General features: G+C 43.8%; 1 protein-coding gene across 1 annotated transcript in view; it reads right to left on the reverse strand.

The window, feature by feature from the left end:
• greb1 (growth regulating estrogen receptor binding 1) overlaps nucleotides 1-17,848 on the reverse strand; it is a 252,071-nt gene that overhangs the window by 125,955 nt on the left and 108,268 nt on the right. The window contains exons 13-16 of the mRNA XM_038800249.1: nucleotides 15,991-16,188; nucleotides 13,389-13,569; nucleotides 7,127-7,313; nucleotides 3,776-3,912 (exon numbers count right to left, since the gene is read on the reverse strand). Of these exons, the coding sequence (XP_038656177.1) occupies nucleotides 3,776-3,912; nucleotides 7,127-7,313; nucleotides 13,389-13,569; nucleotides 15,991-16,188 (703 nt within the window). The remainder of the gene's footprint in view (nucleotides 1-3,775; nucleotides 3,913-7,126; nucleotides 7,314-13,388; nucleotides 13,570-15,990; nucleotides 16,189-17,848) is intronic.

The raw sequence follows: 17,848 nt of genomic DNA on the forward strand, positions 1-17,848 counted from the left end.
GGACTCGGTAATGCGAGGTTCCCTGCCTGAGATGCTGATACAAGCATCAATTTCACTTCTTTTAAAAAAGGATAAGGACCCCGTGGAATGTGGGTCGTCCTGCCCTATTTCACGACTTAATATGCACTCCAAGATACTGGCTAAGGTGTTAGCACTGAGGTTGCAACCATGTCTTTCGCAAGTTATTGCGGAAGATTAGATGTGTTGTGTCAAAGTCGGCAATTTTCATCTAATGCGCGGCAATTGCTAAATGTGGTGCTTTTCCCATTTGAGTGGTGTGATCCATTGGATGCCGAGAAGACTTTTTTTTAAATTGAGGGTCAATTTAGCCTGGCCAATCCACCTACCCTTCACATGTTTGGGTTGTGGGGGTGAGACCCACACAGACACAGGGAGAATGTGCAAACTTCACATTGGCCAGAGTCGAGATCAAACCTGGGTCCTCAGTACCGTGGCCGAGAAGCCATTTGATAGGGTGGAATGGGGGTATATTTTTGCGGTGTTGGAGAGGTTTGGATTGCGGCTCAAGTTTGTGTCTTGGATAAGACTGTTGCACAGGCCGCATCAGCTCGTGTCCGCACGAATACTAGAAGTTTGGGCTACTTCCCCAATAGGGCTTCTACTTCTAGTAAGTGGAGAGGTGTGGAGCATTGAGTGTCCCTGTATGTGAATGATCTTTTATTTTATGTGACGGACCCAGTCCCCACCATGGGGGATATAATGGAACTGCTGAGGCACTTTGGCTCTTTTTCAGGTACAAGCTAAACTTGGAAAAAGAGTGATTGCTGTCCAGTAAACCCCCCCGGGGAGGGAAGTTAATTTAGGGGGCTACCTTTTCATATGGCTGGTTCCAGCTGCAAGTATCTGGGGGTCCTGGTGGCCTGAGATTGGGCCCGTCTCCGTAAACTGAAATATACAAGCTTGGTAGGTAGCGTCAAGACCGACCTGCAAAGTGGGATAATCTTCCCCTATCCTTGGCGGGCAGGGTTCAGTCAATTAAGATGAACATTTCGCCAAGATTTTTGTTTTTCTTCCAATGTTTGCCAGTTTTCCTCAATAAATCCTTTTTTGGTGAGTCAAAAAATTGATTATGTCCTTTACATGGGCAGTTGAGACTGCAAGGATTCAGAGGGCAGTCCTTCAAAAGGACAGACAGTCAGGGGGCTTGGTGTTGACGAACCTGATATTTTATTACTGGGCGGCTAATGTGGAGAAGGTGTTGAGTTGGTGTGTCGTGATCTGGAAGCCACGTGGGTGCAGATGGAGTTGAAGTCGTGTAGAGGGCCTGGCCTGAGGGCAATAGTGACAGCCTCGCTCCCGTTCTCACCGGAAAAGTATTTGGCAAATCCAGTGGTTGTTTCCACTTTGATGATATGGAGACAATTGTGGCAGCATTTTAAACTGGGGTCAGGGTTGAAGCTGGCTTCCATCTGTACCAACCATTTGTTCGAGCTGGTGAGATTGGATGCTACTTTTCGTGGGGGTGGGAGGGGAAAGGGCTGGAGAGAGTGGGTGATCTGTTCCTGGAGGGGCGGTTTGCCCGTCTAGAGGAATTGCCTGAAATGTTTGGGCTCGCGAGTTCAGTGTTATTCAGATATTTACAAGTTGGCAGTATTGCGAAACTGATGTTCCCAACATTCCCCATGGTGCCGATCTCTCTAGTGGAGAGCATTCATTAGCTCGCAGGGAAGAGAGCATTATGGACAGATTATGTTAGAGGATTCAGTGGGCTGAATTTAATGGAAAAATATTATGGCGGGTTTTTTAGGGACTTTCCCGCTGGCTCTGCCAGCAAGTTCCCCACCACCATTGTCAATTGACACTTTTTTGGTCCCTGGGGAATTTCTCACCGGTTTAGCCCACACTGAACTCAGAGATCGGGCCATTTTGAAAGGGTGCTTCGATCTCTAAGTGAGCTTGGGGTCCTCCACAACCCCACCCATGGGTAATGTCACACCCCACACGCAAGGGTAATGTCACATCCCACACGCATGGGTAATGTCACACCCCACATGCATGGGCATTACCCCACAACTCCTCTAAGTGAGGAAACCCCGCTATGGGCTCGCTGGGGGTTCCCCCTCATCAGCCTCACCCGCGTGCCCCCCTAACAGACCCCGCCCCCCAGGACCCCCACCCATCAATCCCCCATTCTCCGAGATGCCCCAATTACCTGCCATGCATCCCCCCACTCTTTAAACATCCCCTCCACCCTCCTTTCATTGGCATAGCCCCCCCGACCCTTGGCAGTGCCACTCTGGAACATGCGCACCCTTGCACTGCCACTCTGACATGCCAAAGTGCCAGCTGGGCAGTGCCAAGGTGCCCATGCTCTAAAGGGAGGGCCAGTGAGCCTCAGATGGCCTGAGAGAGACCCCCCCCCCCCCGGGTGCCGTTCCACATTTGTGTGGCCCAGTACTGAACAGCACCTGGCTGCAGCCTCGCTGTGGAAGCTGGTAGGATGATCCTAGGAGGCCGGTAGATCCTGGGTGAGTGTGCCTAAGTAGGTTAAATCCTACTTCGGTGCACACCATTTAGTCACACCTTTTTTGGGCGGGATTCAGATTCTGACGCCTCGCGGGACTTGGGTAGATCCCGTAAGGCAAGAAGGCTACCAGGAAGTCCATGAGAGGCCTTTGCCGGCATCTACCGGCCATGTTGCGCTCAAGCGAGAGCGCCCAGTGTCAGTGGAGGGAATTACAGCTAGGAGGGCGAAGGAGTTATGGTCCATATTGGATGACAAGTGTGGAGTAAGACCCTGCACAGGGTGAAGGCCATGTCCTCATGCACGAGGCTTGGTTTAATCCAACTCAAAGTAATTTATAGCTCGCTCCTGACAGTCCAGAATGAGTCGCTTCTTCGCAAGGATGGAACACAAGTGTGAGCGTTGCACAAGAGGTCCAGCTAACCAAGTGCACATGTTCTGGTCTTGCCCCAAGCTTGTGGGTTTCTGGGCCTGCTTCTTCAGCACCACATCGGCGATTCTGAAGATTGAGCTGGAGCCCTGTTTATTAGTGGCCATATTTAAGGTGTCAGACACACTGGAGTTGCAGATGGGCACGGGGGCCAATGTCCTGACCTTCGTCTTGCTGATTGCCCAGAGGAGAGCCCTGGTGGGGTGGAGGTCTCCATCTCCACCCAGTGCCTGAGTGAGGTGGGAGATCTGATGAAGTTCATATACCTTGAGAAAGTTAAGTACACGTGAGGGGAGCAATTGAAGGGTTTTACCGGAGATGGCAGCTGTGTATTCTTTACTTCAAGGGATTGGTCACCGTTAGTTGCTAATAGGGGGTGGGGGAGGAGACGGGCTTTGTATGAAAATGAAAATGAAATGAAAATGAATGTATGGAGTTAGTTTATGTCTTGGGGGTATTATGTGTGTATCTATGTGTTATTTTTTCTGTTATTTGTTATTCTATAATGTGAATATTTGAATAAAAATACATTTGAAAAAGAATTCAGGGATGGCCTGCTACTGTCCAGTTTAGTGCCCAAGTGGTACTTAATGTGGTTGAACTTCAAATAAGAGGTGATTAATGGCTCTGGCTGGCTCTCCAGCTGGCGGTCAAGACCCCGTCACCTCCATTCAATCCAGCCCAGCGAGTGTTGCTTCACTTACCTGAAGTCTCATAATTGCACTGAGGGTACCACATACCTGCAGCTCTCTTTGAGGTACCTTCACCCTCACAAAAAAGTCAAATACTCATACCAGGCTGATCTGACTTCTGGCATTGAAGTTCATCCTGCTAATCTGATTTCTGCATAAATCACCCACCTTTCTTCTACTGCGGTCACCATTGCTTCAAATGAACTGTCATATCTCAACAATGGAAGCTTGTGCCCAGAGTAAGTGGAATCAATGAAGTCGGAAAGTCCAAAGTACTTATTATTTTCATGGTACAAGTTCATGCCCTAATGAGATGCAAAGAACAGAATAAAATATTGCAACATCAGTCAAATACAATGTGATCCTCAAAAATTAAGTATAATGCTCATCTCCTAGATCTACAACTTAACAGCAGGTGGAGTTTTATAACCGCCCTCCCATCAGTGAGTTTGGACGAGTCTAATTGGGGGGTGGGGGGGGGGGGCTGTGGTGTGGGGAACATGCCACCTTTCTGTCCCTGTCTGATTAAGTCCAGAGTGGGAAGCCCTGACAGAATTGCTCTCAAATGGGCAATTGAAGCTTTCTCAAGGGCCTCAAGCCAGTGGTGCACAGGCTGCCACCACACGGGAAACCCGAGAGGCAAACCGAAGGCAGGCTCCTGTGGCCTTCCTCATTCAAAGGCATTTCAGTGTCTAAGCTAATCCCTTCCCTATCCCTAGCCAGCGACTCCTCCCCACAAACGCGGGCAACACGGTAGCACAAGTGGATAGCACTGGGGCTTCACAGCGCGAGGATCCCAGGTTCGATTCCCCACTGGCTCACTGTCTGTGTGGAGTCTACATGTTCTCACATGTCTGTGTGGGTTTCCTCCGGGTGCTCCGGCTTCCTCCCACAGTCCAGATTAGGTAGATTGGCCATGATAAATTGCCCTTCATGACCAAAAAGGTTAGGATGGGTTGTTGGGTTACGGGGATAAGGTGGAAGTGAGGGCTTGAGTGGGTCGGTGCAGACTCGACCGGCCGAATGGCCTCCTTCTGCACTGTATATTCCATGTAAACCCTGCCCTGCCCTCATTCGCCTGTGGCCTGGATCCCTTGGCAATCTTAGGCCTCTGGTGGGTGCATCACCAGCAGCTACCACCACACCCAGTGCCGCTGCTGGAGAGCAGCCAGCTTCGGATTGGGAAGACAGTGGGTGGGATTCTCTGGTTTCCCAGTTGTGCGAGTCTCGGCTGTGTGCCGTTCGCTGGCAACGGGGTTTATCTTTCCCCATTTGTCAATGGGATTTCCTATTGAAACCGCCCCATGTTGCTGGGAAATCTGCAGGCGGGTGTCCACTGCTGGCGGGAAAAGTGAATCGCAATGATCAGAGAATTCTGGTGAGTATTTCTATCCCACCTCCCCGGGTCCTAAATCCTGAAGGAGGCCTGCCATTTGTCATTTGCCGGAATACAGTGGATCTTCCCCAACAGTGGGCTCCTGCCAGCTCCCCAGCCAACGGGCAAGATTCCTATCAGCTGGATTAAATTCCTCTCACTTAGTCTGCCGTGTAAATTATTAAAGAATGAGATCATTCAAATCATTTTCATTTTCGAAGATATGTACTATTAATGAAAATCATACGAGAAAGGGCCATCTCTTTGCATCAGACAAGGATCTACAGTTATGTCACTTTTAAATCTGCACCATTAGTTGCACTACATAGATTTTGATGGAAAAAGAATAGCATAACATAATGTCAACAATAAAACAGTTCTCCAATATACAGTGAATCGCTGTTAATGAGAAAGCAATTGTTACTAATAATGCAAATATTACTGAACCCCCATGCCCAATCTGATGTATCAATATCAATATATTTTTTTATCTATTTCAGGTGGCAATGACTTATCTGTAATAGATTCCTGAAAAAAAAATTTTTTCTTTCAATCTACTAATCAATACACATGTATATAATGCTACAATGGAGTGCAGTGCCCAGAGACAAGTGGAAGGAAGGTAACAGTTTGAGAGACAAAGTGAATGTGATTATCGGCAGAGGTTAGCTTTGTAAAACGGAATCTTTTGTGTGGAAATTCACTGTTCCATTGACAAAAAGTAAAAATGACATTCAAAAGTTATTTACAGATAATTATCAAGACATAAATGAAGCTGGACAAGGCTGTTGTCCACAATCTTTCACAATAAGTTTGTAATCTGGGTCAAGCCTTCAAGTGCCCATATTCCCCTTAGGAAAGAAGGAAGAGACCTCACTCAGGCTGGTTACAGAAGAACTACTGGCTAAGGTTTACAGGTAGATTGTTTGTTCACTCTTTTAGTTAGAGAATGGATGTACAATATAGGGATCCTGAAAAATTCAAAATAATTGAATATAGTAAAGAGGTTAAACCCACTTTTGTATATTCTGATATTTTTTGCAACCAATTTAGGTTACCTTCAATGGGTATTATTTTGCTTCAATTTCTTTAATTTTGGGAATTAACAGCACTTTTTGATAATTAGCAGAGCTTTTTAATAAGTTCAACTATTTTTGCTCCACCAATCAAGGGATTATTCACTCTACGGGGGAATATACAAACCCAACCCTGGCTTTAGCCATATCTTTCAAAAGTGCTCACCGGCCGATAATATGAATCAAAAGCCTATGCTGATTTTGCTCTCTCTGCTGCAATTTAGGAAGGAAAGATGGTTAACTTTTTTCCCCCTAATTGTTCTATTAATCCTTTTAACTTAAGAATTCTTAGAATAAGCAAAAAGGTTTATGCTGGTTTATTCTAGCACAATTCAAGGTAGTACATATTGCCTATATGGCACAGGAAAGAATGAGCAGATTCTTCCCAGAGGTAGAAGATAAATGTGAGAGGTGTAAAGGAGGACCAGCTAACCATGTCCACATGTTCTGGTCATGTTCATGCTTAGTGGGGTTTTGGATCTCGGTGTTTAAAACATTATCAAAAGTTGTGGAGTTGGAAATATTACCAGGACCTCCTGAGGCAATTTTGAGAGTGTTGGAAACACCAGGACTAATAGAAAGGAAAAGAGCCAAGGTTGTGTGGCATTTGCCACATTGATTGCCCGGAGGCTAATTTTATTAGAATGGAAGTCAGAAGAACCGCCAAAAATGTCGACATCTTTGAGGGATGTTGTGGAATTCCTGAAACTTGGGGAAATTAAGTTTGCCCTTCAGTTGGGGAATTCTGGACGAGTTGGAAGCTGTTCTTCTCTTTATTTACAGATCTATTTGTTGCCAGCAGATAAAGAGAGGGGAGATGGGGAGATGGAATAAAGGGGGGGGAATGGTTGAATGGCAAAAGGGAATGGTTGAATGGAAAAAGTGAAACAAATCTCAAATTAGGAGGATTGTATTCTGTTATTGATTGATTGTTTGTATCTTGTGCATATCCTTATTTGAATAAAAATGTGTTTTTTAAAGGATGCTGGTTCCTTAAAATCACTCCATTGTAGCAACACTAAAGACTAGTTCAATATTAGCAATGACAAACATAACGGTAAAATTTACATTGTTGCAGGACGATGGCCAATGGATCTCATTATAAGGGCTGATGTAGGTCTGCTGTGTTTGAAGAGCGAAGGGGAAGGATGTAACTTGGAGTGTTAACACATTCAGTGCTTCTTTCATTTCTTTGCAGTTTACGATTCTATCAGCCAGGCCCACGAATGGTTCACTGTGTGCAAAAGCTCCCCCACTAAAGTCAAGACAAAAATACAACAGTGAGAGCTAATGAGATCATTCTGGAAATGCACAAGCACAGGTGCCAAGAACTGTCCTCTGAGTGCAGTGAAATGTCACCTTATACAAACAAATCCCGTGGAAGTTAGGAACAGAAGTAAATGTTGGTTCATTGCTTAAAGAGTTCAAATATATGAGTACTAAAAGAACGAAAAGTTAATTTAGTACTAAAGTGTCACATGCATTGTATCGATGGTGACTGCACACCCAATCTGAGAAATCCATTTGTCTTTCATTACAACCAAATCCCAAGTGGCTGTGTGGTAACAGTACATTGCAGAAAGACGACACTTTCTCTCACATGGCTTGTTAGCACTGTTACTGCATCAACACATGTCACAATCATCAATCAAGTTTCCCAAAATTAGAAACCGATTCAAACAGGGAATGGCTAAGTGATCCCTGGCAGCTGAAATTCTGAGAACTTTCCTAAGTCCCACCCTAAGGCAATGAAGTTGGCAATATGATGTGTCTTTGCCTATTATATGTACTGATGTGCAAATATATATACAGCAGTTACCACACTGCTTAGCACATGGCCAGATCAATTAATAGCACCTATATTGTCTGTTCAGCTCAAGCCAAAATTCTTTACTATTTTTCCACTGGAGGGCTAATGCATAACTGTTATACTGGCTTGACCACTTGAGGATTTTGAAGCTGCTTGTTGAGAGCTTTGAAATATATTGTTTATCCGACTCATCAACATGAAACCTTAAAATAAAAGGCCACTGTATTGCTGGTACAAACAGTGAACTGACAAGCAATGACAACATCAGAAAACTGATGAATCTGATAAAATAAAAATCTCAGCAATTTTGATCTATTATAGACAGACTTCTGTCGTTCCGTGTTCATCCTAGAAAGATGATTTTAGTTCTTCCCTCCTGTTTATTTCACTATTTTTAAAAATCACTCCCATTGATACAAACCCATTCATTACATTTAAATTCCTTCAATCTTAATCCCATATTCATTCAACGTTGATTCCTTATAACTCAAAAAAATTGTATTCAGACACACTTTCATGACATTATAAGCACTTGAGATGTCAATCAAACTGTGACAATGAGATACTAAAAAATAAATCAGTCATGGAGCACTACTAATTTAATTACAATCCTGTATGTTAACAGACAGAGTAAAATAGCAAGCACTGATTTTTTTTCAACACTAAAGCATTTTTTTAAATTAATGCCATGACAGCTCCCTTGACAGTTCCAATTAATTAATCCACTTTTTATGCACACTCACATCTTCTTTTAACAATTCCAAAGGGCATTTGACCTCTCTGAATGGACATGTGTCCTCTCTCAAAGATTTTTTTTTTTTTATATATACATTTAGAGTACCCAATTCATTTTCCAATTAAGGGGCAATTTAGCATGGCCAATCCACCTACCCTGCACATCTTTTTGGGTTGTGGGGGCGAAACCCACGCAAACACGGGGAGAATGTGCAAACTCCACACGGACAGTGACCCAGAGCCAGGGTCGAACCTGGGACCTCAGCGCCGTGAGGCCGCAGGGCTAACCCACTGTGCCACCGTGCTGCCCTTCCTCTCTCAAAGATGCCCATGACCATATCCAAAAGGGTAACTTACTTCTCCAAAAGGGTACCCAAACTTTTCAATGAACTCCACTAACTTTAGGCTTTCTGCTGTTAAGCCGTGCGCTGGGATCGAACCTGGGACCTCGGTGCCATGAGACAACAGTGCTAACCATTGTGCCACCGTGCTGCCCTAGTCCCTAATAGTTCTTGAGATGGTGGTGGTGAGCTGTCTTGTTGAGCTGCTGCAGTCCATGTTGCGTAGATACACCCACAGTGCTGTTAGGGAGAAAGTTCCAGAACCTTGACCCAGCGAGACTGAAGGAACAGCGATATATTTCCAAGTCAAAATGATGAGTGACTTGGAGGGGTACTTCAAAGTGGTGGTGTTCCCATGCATCTGCTGCCCTTGTAGAATTTAGGTGATAGTGGTTGTGGGTTTGGAAGGTGCTCTCTGAGGAGCCTTGGTGAGTTCCTGCAGTGCATCTTGTGGATGGTACACACTGACGCCATTAGTTAAAGGCAGAAATGCCTTTTAACCGGCTTTCCAAACAGAGCAGAACCTCGCCATTCAAAACTCCTGCTGACATGAGTTCTTAAGCTTCAGAATGAAAGTAAAAGCAAATTACTGCGAATGCTGGAATCTGAAACCAAAAAGAAAATGCTAGAAAATCTCAGCAGGTCTGGCAGCATCTGTAGGGAGAGAAAAGAGCTACGTTGAGTCCAGATGACCCCAAGGGTCATCTTTTTTCTCCCTACAGGTGCTGCCAGCCCTTCAGAATGAGGGTGTTGCATTTACACAGGACTGCTGCAGCTTTAAAGTTACATTTTTGTACACCAGGTTGACGGTGTTTGTGTGATGAGTAAGCAAAGGTAATCTTTGACTGTAATCATTTAGTAATGTTCAGTAAACATACTTGTAAAAAAAATTTTTTAGAGTACCCAATTGGTTTTTTTTTTCAATTAAGGGTCAATTTAGCATGTCCAATCCACCTAACCTGCGCATCTTTGGGTTGTGGAGGTGAAACCCACACGGACAGTGACCCAGGGCTGGTATTCGAACCCGGGTCCTCAGCGCTGTGGTCCCAGTGCTAACCGCTGCGCCATGTACCGTCCTTTTTTCAGTGAGCATACTTAAAGAAGGATTTATTATGTTTACATGGAAATATGTCCAGTGCTGTAAGTGCTGTACATTTATTTGCACGTAAAACATTAAAGAGAACTGATGAAGTAACAATGAAAGTTGATTAAGGGAATGCAGAGCATTTGACAAGGTAACACATAAGTATTGTTTACCAAAACTTTAGGGATCAGGAAATATGAGGATCAGTGTCAGCTTAGCTTCAGGAACCAAAAAAAAACAAGTCTTGGTAAATGGTTGTTTTCAGACAGGAGAATGGTAGATCGTGGTTTTCCCAAGAGTCACTGCTAGGGTCACAGCCTTTGGGCATACGATATTGGAGCAGACAGTAAAATTTGCTGCTGAAACTACGGAGGTTTGGCAAACATTGAGGATGGTACCAATCAACAGCAATAGGACATATAGATAGGCTAACAGAATGGGCAGATAACTTGGAGATGGAATTTAACATTCAGAGTGATGCATTTTGGCAGAGGGCTAGGAAGTGGCAATATAAACTCACTGGCACAGTTCTATGTAGTCTGCAAGGACAGAGGGACTATTCATATGCATAGATCTTTGAGAGTCTGCTTAGCAAAGGAATGGGATCTTCAGCTTCATAAATAAAGACGCTGAGCACAAAAACAGGGAAGGCCTGTTGAACATGTATAAAGCTCTGATTAGGCTGCAATTAGAGTGGTGCATCCAGTTCAGATCATCATGCTTCAGGGAGGATGTGGAGATCCTTAAGAGGATGCATAGCAGAATTACCAGAATGGTTGCAGGAATGAGGGATTTTAGCGAGGTTAGATTTGAGAAGCTGGAGTTGCTCTCCTTGGACAAAAGCAATTGAGGGGAGATTTGATAGAAGTGTACAAGATTATGACAGATTTAGATAAGGTAGGGAGCCGGTTAGCTCAGTTGGCTGGATGGCTAGCACACAGATCAGAATAATGCCAACTGCACAAGATTCAATCCCCATTCCAGCTGACTTAGACTTGACACCTGCCTCCTCACCCTGCCCTGCAGTAAAATCATAGCATAAGATGTGCGACAACCTTCAAAATTGAGGATGCAACTGAGACGATAAGATAGAAAAATAAAAGCTATATTCCTATTAGGATGATGATATAAGGACGAGGAGGCCACAGATTTAAAGTTTTGGGAAAGAGAGAAAGGGGGGATGTAAGAAAGAAACTCTTTATACAGTGAGTGGTAATGATCTGGACTGCACTGCCTACAAGTTGGTGAAAGCGGAGGCTATCAATGACTTTAAGAAGAAATTAGATGTATTTGAGGAAAATAAACTTGCGGGGTTACAGTGAAAGGGAGGGACTACAAGGAGCAGACATGTAGTCGACTAGCCAAATGACCTCCTGTTGTGCCATAATGACACTCTGAGTTCAGCCATGATTGCCAACTCTAAAAGTGGTGAGGATCCCATGGCTTTATTTCAAAAACAAAAGGAAGACGTTGTCAGCCTTGATTCACTGATAGCATTCTCACTTCTGTATCAGCCACTCCAGAGATTTCATTCTGAGGGAGTGTGGCAGCACAGCCCTCGGAATGAGCTACTACGAAGGGGCTACCTTCCCTCTCAGACTGATGTAAAAAATTCCATGTCTCTATTGGGGAGACAGTGACACAATGGTATTATCACTGGACTAGTAATCTAGAGACCTAGGGCAAGATCTCAGGACCAGTGTTCAAATCCCACCACAGCGAATGGTGAAATTTGAATTCAATAAGAACAAAATCTAGAATTAAAAGTCTAATGATGACTATGAAATCATTGTCATAAAAACCCATCTGGTTCACTAATGTCCTTTAGAAAAGGAAGGAAATCTGCCTTCCTTACCTGGTCTTGCCAATCTGTGACTCCAGATCCACAGTAATGTGGTTGACTTTCAAATGCCCTTTGAAATGGAGGGATGGGCAGTAAACTCAGGCCCAGCCAGCGACGTCCATATCCCATGAACAATTTTTTAAAAAATTCAAAGAACTCCTAATGGAGTTTGGGGCAGCACGGTAGCATGGTGGTTAGCATAAATGCTTCACAGCTCCAGGGTCCCAGGTTCGATTCCCGGCTGGGTCACTGTCTGTGTGGAGTCTGCACGTCCTCCCTGTGTGTGCGTGGGTTTCCTCCGGGTGCTCCGGTTTCCTCCCACAGTCCAAAGATGTGCGGGTTAGGTGGATTGGCCATGCTAAATTGCCCGTAGTGTCCTAATAGTAAGGTTAAGGGGGGGGAGTTGTTGGGTTACGGGTATAGGGTGGATACGTGGGTTTGAGTAGGGTGATCATTGCTCGGCACAACATCGAGGGCCGAAGGGCCTGTTCTGTGCTGTACTGTTCTATGTCCTATGTTCTAATGGCTTCACCAATATTTTTCCCTCAAACATCATCACAAAAAGAAAATCGATTCACTGCATGAAGGACCTTGCAGAAACCGGGCAATTTGTTTCTCTTTATTATAACAGCAGTCACACTTCAAAAGTACTTAAATGGTTGTGAAGACATTTGAATGTCCCAAGGCCATGAAAGAATGTTGGCCAGTAGGGTTCTCTTTTCCTGGATTCCTGGCAGCATGGGGTGACTTCAATGGGAAATTCCACTGACAGGAGAGAGAGAATCTGCCTGCCAGCGAACAACATGCCGAAAAAAACTGAGGGACCGGAGAATCTCGTCCACTTTATAAATGCAAGTTCTTTTTTTCCCCTCCCAGTATTCCGGTAAACATTTCTCACTGGACCGCATGTGCCAAACAGGATGCTGGTCATTCATCTCACTGCTGTACGAGAGATTTTCCTTTGTGCAAATAAAGTTGCCACATTTTTCGACATAAAAAGAGTCATTGTGATGAACAACGAGTGAAGCATTCTAAGTTATTTCTACTAAAGAACATGTTTTCTTTTTGGTATTAATGCAGCAACTGTTTTTTTTACACTTTGTTATGAAGTTGCTCCTGGGATTAGGCTGGTGTAATGCACATTAGCACTGCCTCTGGGCTAACAATATTCTTGCTTATTCAGGTCTGGGTCTCCCTTGGGCTTAATCGCATTAACGTAGCAATAGATTGTGGAAGCTGCAACTGCCAAACTACCCTTGACAATGTTACTAGTGTAACATACATTATATTATGTTGTTGAACAGAAAAAAAGAAACACTTGGCTCCATTTAGAACAGTGGCATGTAAATTTTCTGAACCGAGTTTTAACTTAAAAAAAATAAAATCATGAAAATAGGACTACATTTTAAATTCTAGATATAGTAAATAGACATAAAAATCCTACAGACAAAATATAGGACATATCCAACCTCTCGTTCATAAACTTTTATAGCATAAAATAGATTTCAGAGTTTCACCTGGTCAAATCCCAGTGTGCATGGTCATGGATCAGTATGAACAGAGTGTAAGGGTTCTTTAATGCTCTTTGCTGAAAGGCTTCAAACTTGCTCTGAGCTTCTGTAGTAAGCTTCATTACATATTGCTCTGCATACTGATTTGTTGTAGATTCTGCTTCCAATCCAAGTTCTACCAAGATCCCTGCAAAAAAGAGGCAAAGTCTGTTATTTAAGTTACAAACGTTGATTTGGATGCTAAAAGGTATTCTAGGCAAGTATAATTGTCAAAGTTTAACCTCTGTGAATATGTTACTGACAATCTTCTGTTTGGGAAGAAAAACAAGTGAAAAGTCAGGTGCAACTTGATTGGTGAAAGATCCAGATGATCACAAAGACACAGACCAGAATCTTCCCTCCATACTCATGGCTGGAACTTTCCGCTGCCACTTGAGAATTATTGGAGTTTTGGATGGGACATTTTCCGTTTTCACTTGCAACGGGTCCGACCATGGATGACATCAGAGAACCCGCCTATTGAGATTTTCATAGAAACATACAGGGAAAAAAGGAGGAGGGGAACATTCGGCCCTTCGAGCCTGCTCCGCTATTCATTATGATCATGATGAAGGGCAGCACGGTAGCACAGTTGCTTCACAGCTCCAGGGTCCGATTCCCGGCTGGGTTACTGTCAAGGTTTGGTGGGGTTACTGGGATAGAGTGAAGGTGTGGAGTTAAATAGGGTGCTCTTTCCAAGGGCCGGTCAATACTCGATGGGCCGAATGGCCTTCTTCTGCTCTGTAAATTCTATGGTGGATCACCAAGTTCAATATCCTGATCACGCCTTCCCCCCATATCCCTTTAGCCCAAAGAGCTATATCTAACTTCTTGAAATTACACACTTTGGTCTCAACTACTTTCTGTGGGAGTGAATTCCACAGATTCACCACTCTCTGGGTGAAGAAATTACCCCTCACATCAGTCTTAAAATGTTTACCTCTTATCCTCAAACTATGAGAATCTCTATGACTTGCAGCTGACTTTTCTCCTATGCAGAATGTATTGGTAATGGCCAATGAAAGGAACTATGCTATACACATTTCATTATGGAGCACAGTGCTTTTCTAGTGGAAATATATAAACATTTGCTTAGTAAGTATTAAAAAGTTTTTTATTAAATATACATTTTTTAGCATTCATAAAATACGAATCAAATTTAAAACATACAATATTTATCATATTCAGTGTTTAGAATTAACTTTCTTTAGTCGGACTGGACACAATTCTGCACATGTCAAGAAGCTTTGCATACTGTAAAAACATACCTGGAACTTGGGTATGGAGGTTACTTATGCCCACAAGCTATATCATCCATTCATTTTAATGATGGAAAACCTTGGGAGCCAATTGACCTTCTAACCTAAATACTCACATGTGCTTTTAGAATTAAGATATGTGCCAAGACATAAGTATTTATGAAAAAGTAACCGTAAGAAATAGATGTAAGTATGTTTTGTGGCACATGTTGTACACATAATAGCTTCAAGTAGAAGTTATGAACAATGTGTAGTTCTGCTGAAAAGCAGGGGTCCTTTTGATAATACTTTCTAACGGCAAGTTTTTTTTTAACCTTAAATCAAGAGATGTTTATTCTTAACATTTGAATTTTGATGAGACACGTTCAGGAAAGTTGCTGATCTCACACTCTTTCAAAACTCTTAAATACCTAGGGCTGAATTTAAAATTCTATAAAAGAGCAGATTTGCATTGGGTATGTTGTTAAAAGACCGCTGAAGGGGGACAGTTGCAAATTTGAATGTGACAATGAGGTAGAACGCCACCATGACCTTTTCTACAAATCTTCTGACTGCCCCACCCCACCACCAGGCCCCAATTCCTCACCGCTACCAGGCCCTGATTCCTCCCCGCTCACTAGGCCTTGAAACCCCAACACAGGGACTCCGACCGTCCCCTTATTCAACCCTCGTCCAAGGCCCCCAGTACTGACCATTCCCTCATCCCCGATTGACTATCCCCTCTTGGTGTGGACTTAACTACTGCTGTGGCCACCAGTGACTGATTCCACTTCCAATTGGAGGTTGTCAATGAGGGCCTCCAGAGTGGGGAACCCAACAACAATGACATATTATGGAGTTAAAACTCCGGGTCTGGGGATTGCAGATTCCCTGACTTTCAGATCACTCCTTGCAATCAGCTCCGTAAACGTTCTGCCCCATTGTATAATTCTCCACACAAGTCACTGATGTGCATCATTAATATTCTGTTTCGTTTGTCAACTCTTAAAATTCTTTTTAAATGCAAAGGAACTTAATATATTTAAGAGATTAATTTCACAAGGTCAAATCACGCAAGGAAAGTGCCTCGTCTTCGTTCAACTTTAAACACTGACTGAATATATGGTTGCTTGATTAGACCAGGTCAAATTAAACGTCCAACTACAAGCTCCTTGCCAGTGATTTTGAAGATTGCCAAATATCTGCCTCAACAGCGAATTAAGAATCTTTTGAGCACACAATTCCTCTCAGCAGCTATGTTACAATTATAAACTGAACCACTTCCAAAGCTAAAACATAAAGAAATGGTGGGTTGAAATTGTAATCCTTACCGGACTGCCTGACACGCAGCACAGTCTGCTGGTAGGCCACTTCTGATGGCGGAACCAAAATAAGGAAGTCAACTTTCTCAAACGAGCCCAAATCCAGATTCTGCGTGCTGGAATCAGCAATAGCACAGACGTGGGACAGTAACTTTCGAGCCACTGCGAGCTGAACAGGGTGTATCTGACACGTTTCTTTGTTTGAAACTGGAACAAAATAGACATTCAAAGGACAAAAATCCAACAAGGTTTGTTCTTTGTCATCACCATTTTGTCAAATTTATTAATGAGACTGAAGAAACAGACAGCAGGTTGCATGGATTTGACATTATTCCCGCAATCCTTACCAAAGCATACAGTCCACCACCACAGAACAGTAATCTATTCAATAACTTCATTAAAAAAATGAATACTGAACGGATATTCACGTCGCATTGATTGTTAGTACTTAATCACAGACTAAAATCCTCGACTCTCATTCCCCCACCAACTGCCTCTCCAAGACTGAAGGATTCTGGCTCTGGGATTGCAAATGGGAGCCAATCCCATGTGAAGGTAGGCAGCTGGACCCCAGGACAGGAAGATGCTGGTAGCCCAGTTGAGAACGACAACTTGCCTCCCTGAACTGCTGGCCAAGCAGAGGGCTGGCAGGCCTGGAGCCCACCATCACTCGCAGTTGAAGCGGCAAGATAAAGGAGAAGGCACCTCCATGGTGAGGACGCCTGAGGACCAGGTAAATTTATTTCAGGAAGCTGGGCGTCAGCAAAAGTCAGTGGAGGGTCCATCAATAGACTGTCCCCATCCCTCTCACTCAGATAATGTGTCCAAGGATCCAGCTCTGCATGTTTTTGACAGAAATCTTTGGATCCTCACTATCTTCAGGTGATGTCCCGGAGGACTGGAGAATAGCCAATGTTGTTCCTTTGTTTCAGAAGGCTAGCAAGGATAATCTAGGGAGCTACAGGCCGGTGAGTCTTACGTCAGTGGTAGGGAAATTACTGGAGAGAATTCTTCGAGACAGGATCTACTCCCATTTGGAAGTAAGTGGTCGTATTCACGAGAGGCAGCACGGTTTTGTGAAGGGGAGGTCGTGTCTCACTAACTTGATAGAGTTTTTCGAGGAGGTCACAAAGATGATTGATGTAGGTCGGGTAGTGGATGTTGTCTATATGGACTTCAGTAAGCCCTTTGACAAAGTCCCTCAAGGCAGATTGGTACAAAAGGTGAAGTCACACAGGATCAGAGGTGAGCTGGCAAGATGGATACAGAACTGGCTAGGCCATAGAACACAATAAGAAGTCTAACAACACCAGGTTAAAGTCCAACATGTTTGTTTCAAACACTAGCTTTCGGAGCATTGCTCCTTTCTCAGGTGAATGTGGAAGGAGCAGTGCTCCGAAAGCTAGTGTTTGAAACAAACATGTTGGACTTTAACCTGATGTTGTAAGACTTCTTACTGTGCTCACCCCAGTCCAACGCCGGCATCTTCACATCATACGTCATAGAACGCAGAGAATAGCAATGGAAGGGTGCTTTTCTGATTGGAGTGCTGTGACTAGTGGTGTTCAGAAGGGATCAGTCCTGGGACCTTTGCTGTTCGTAGTATATCTAAATGATTTGGAGAAAAATGTAACGAGTCTGATTAGTAAATTTGCGAATACACAAATGTTGGTGGAATTGCGGATAGCGATGAGGACTGTTGTGATACAGCAGGATTTAGGTCATTTGGAGACTTGGGCAGAGAGATGGCAGATGGAATTTAATCCGGACAAATGTGAGGTAATGCATTTTGGAAGGTCTAATGCAGATAGGGAATATATAGTGGATGGTAGAACCCTCAAGAGTATTGACAATCAGAGAGATCTTG

This window comes from Scyliorhinus canicula, chromosome 6 (genome assembly GCF_902713615.1).
Source record: "Scyliorhinus canicula chromosome 6, sScyCan1.1, whole genome shotgun sequence".
NCBI lineage: Eukaryota > Metazoa > Chordata > Chondrichthyes > Carcharhiniformes > Scyliorhinidae > Scyliorhinus > Scyliorhinus canicula.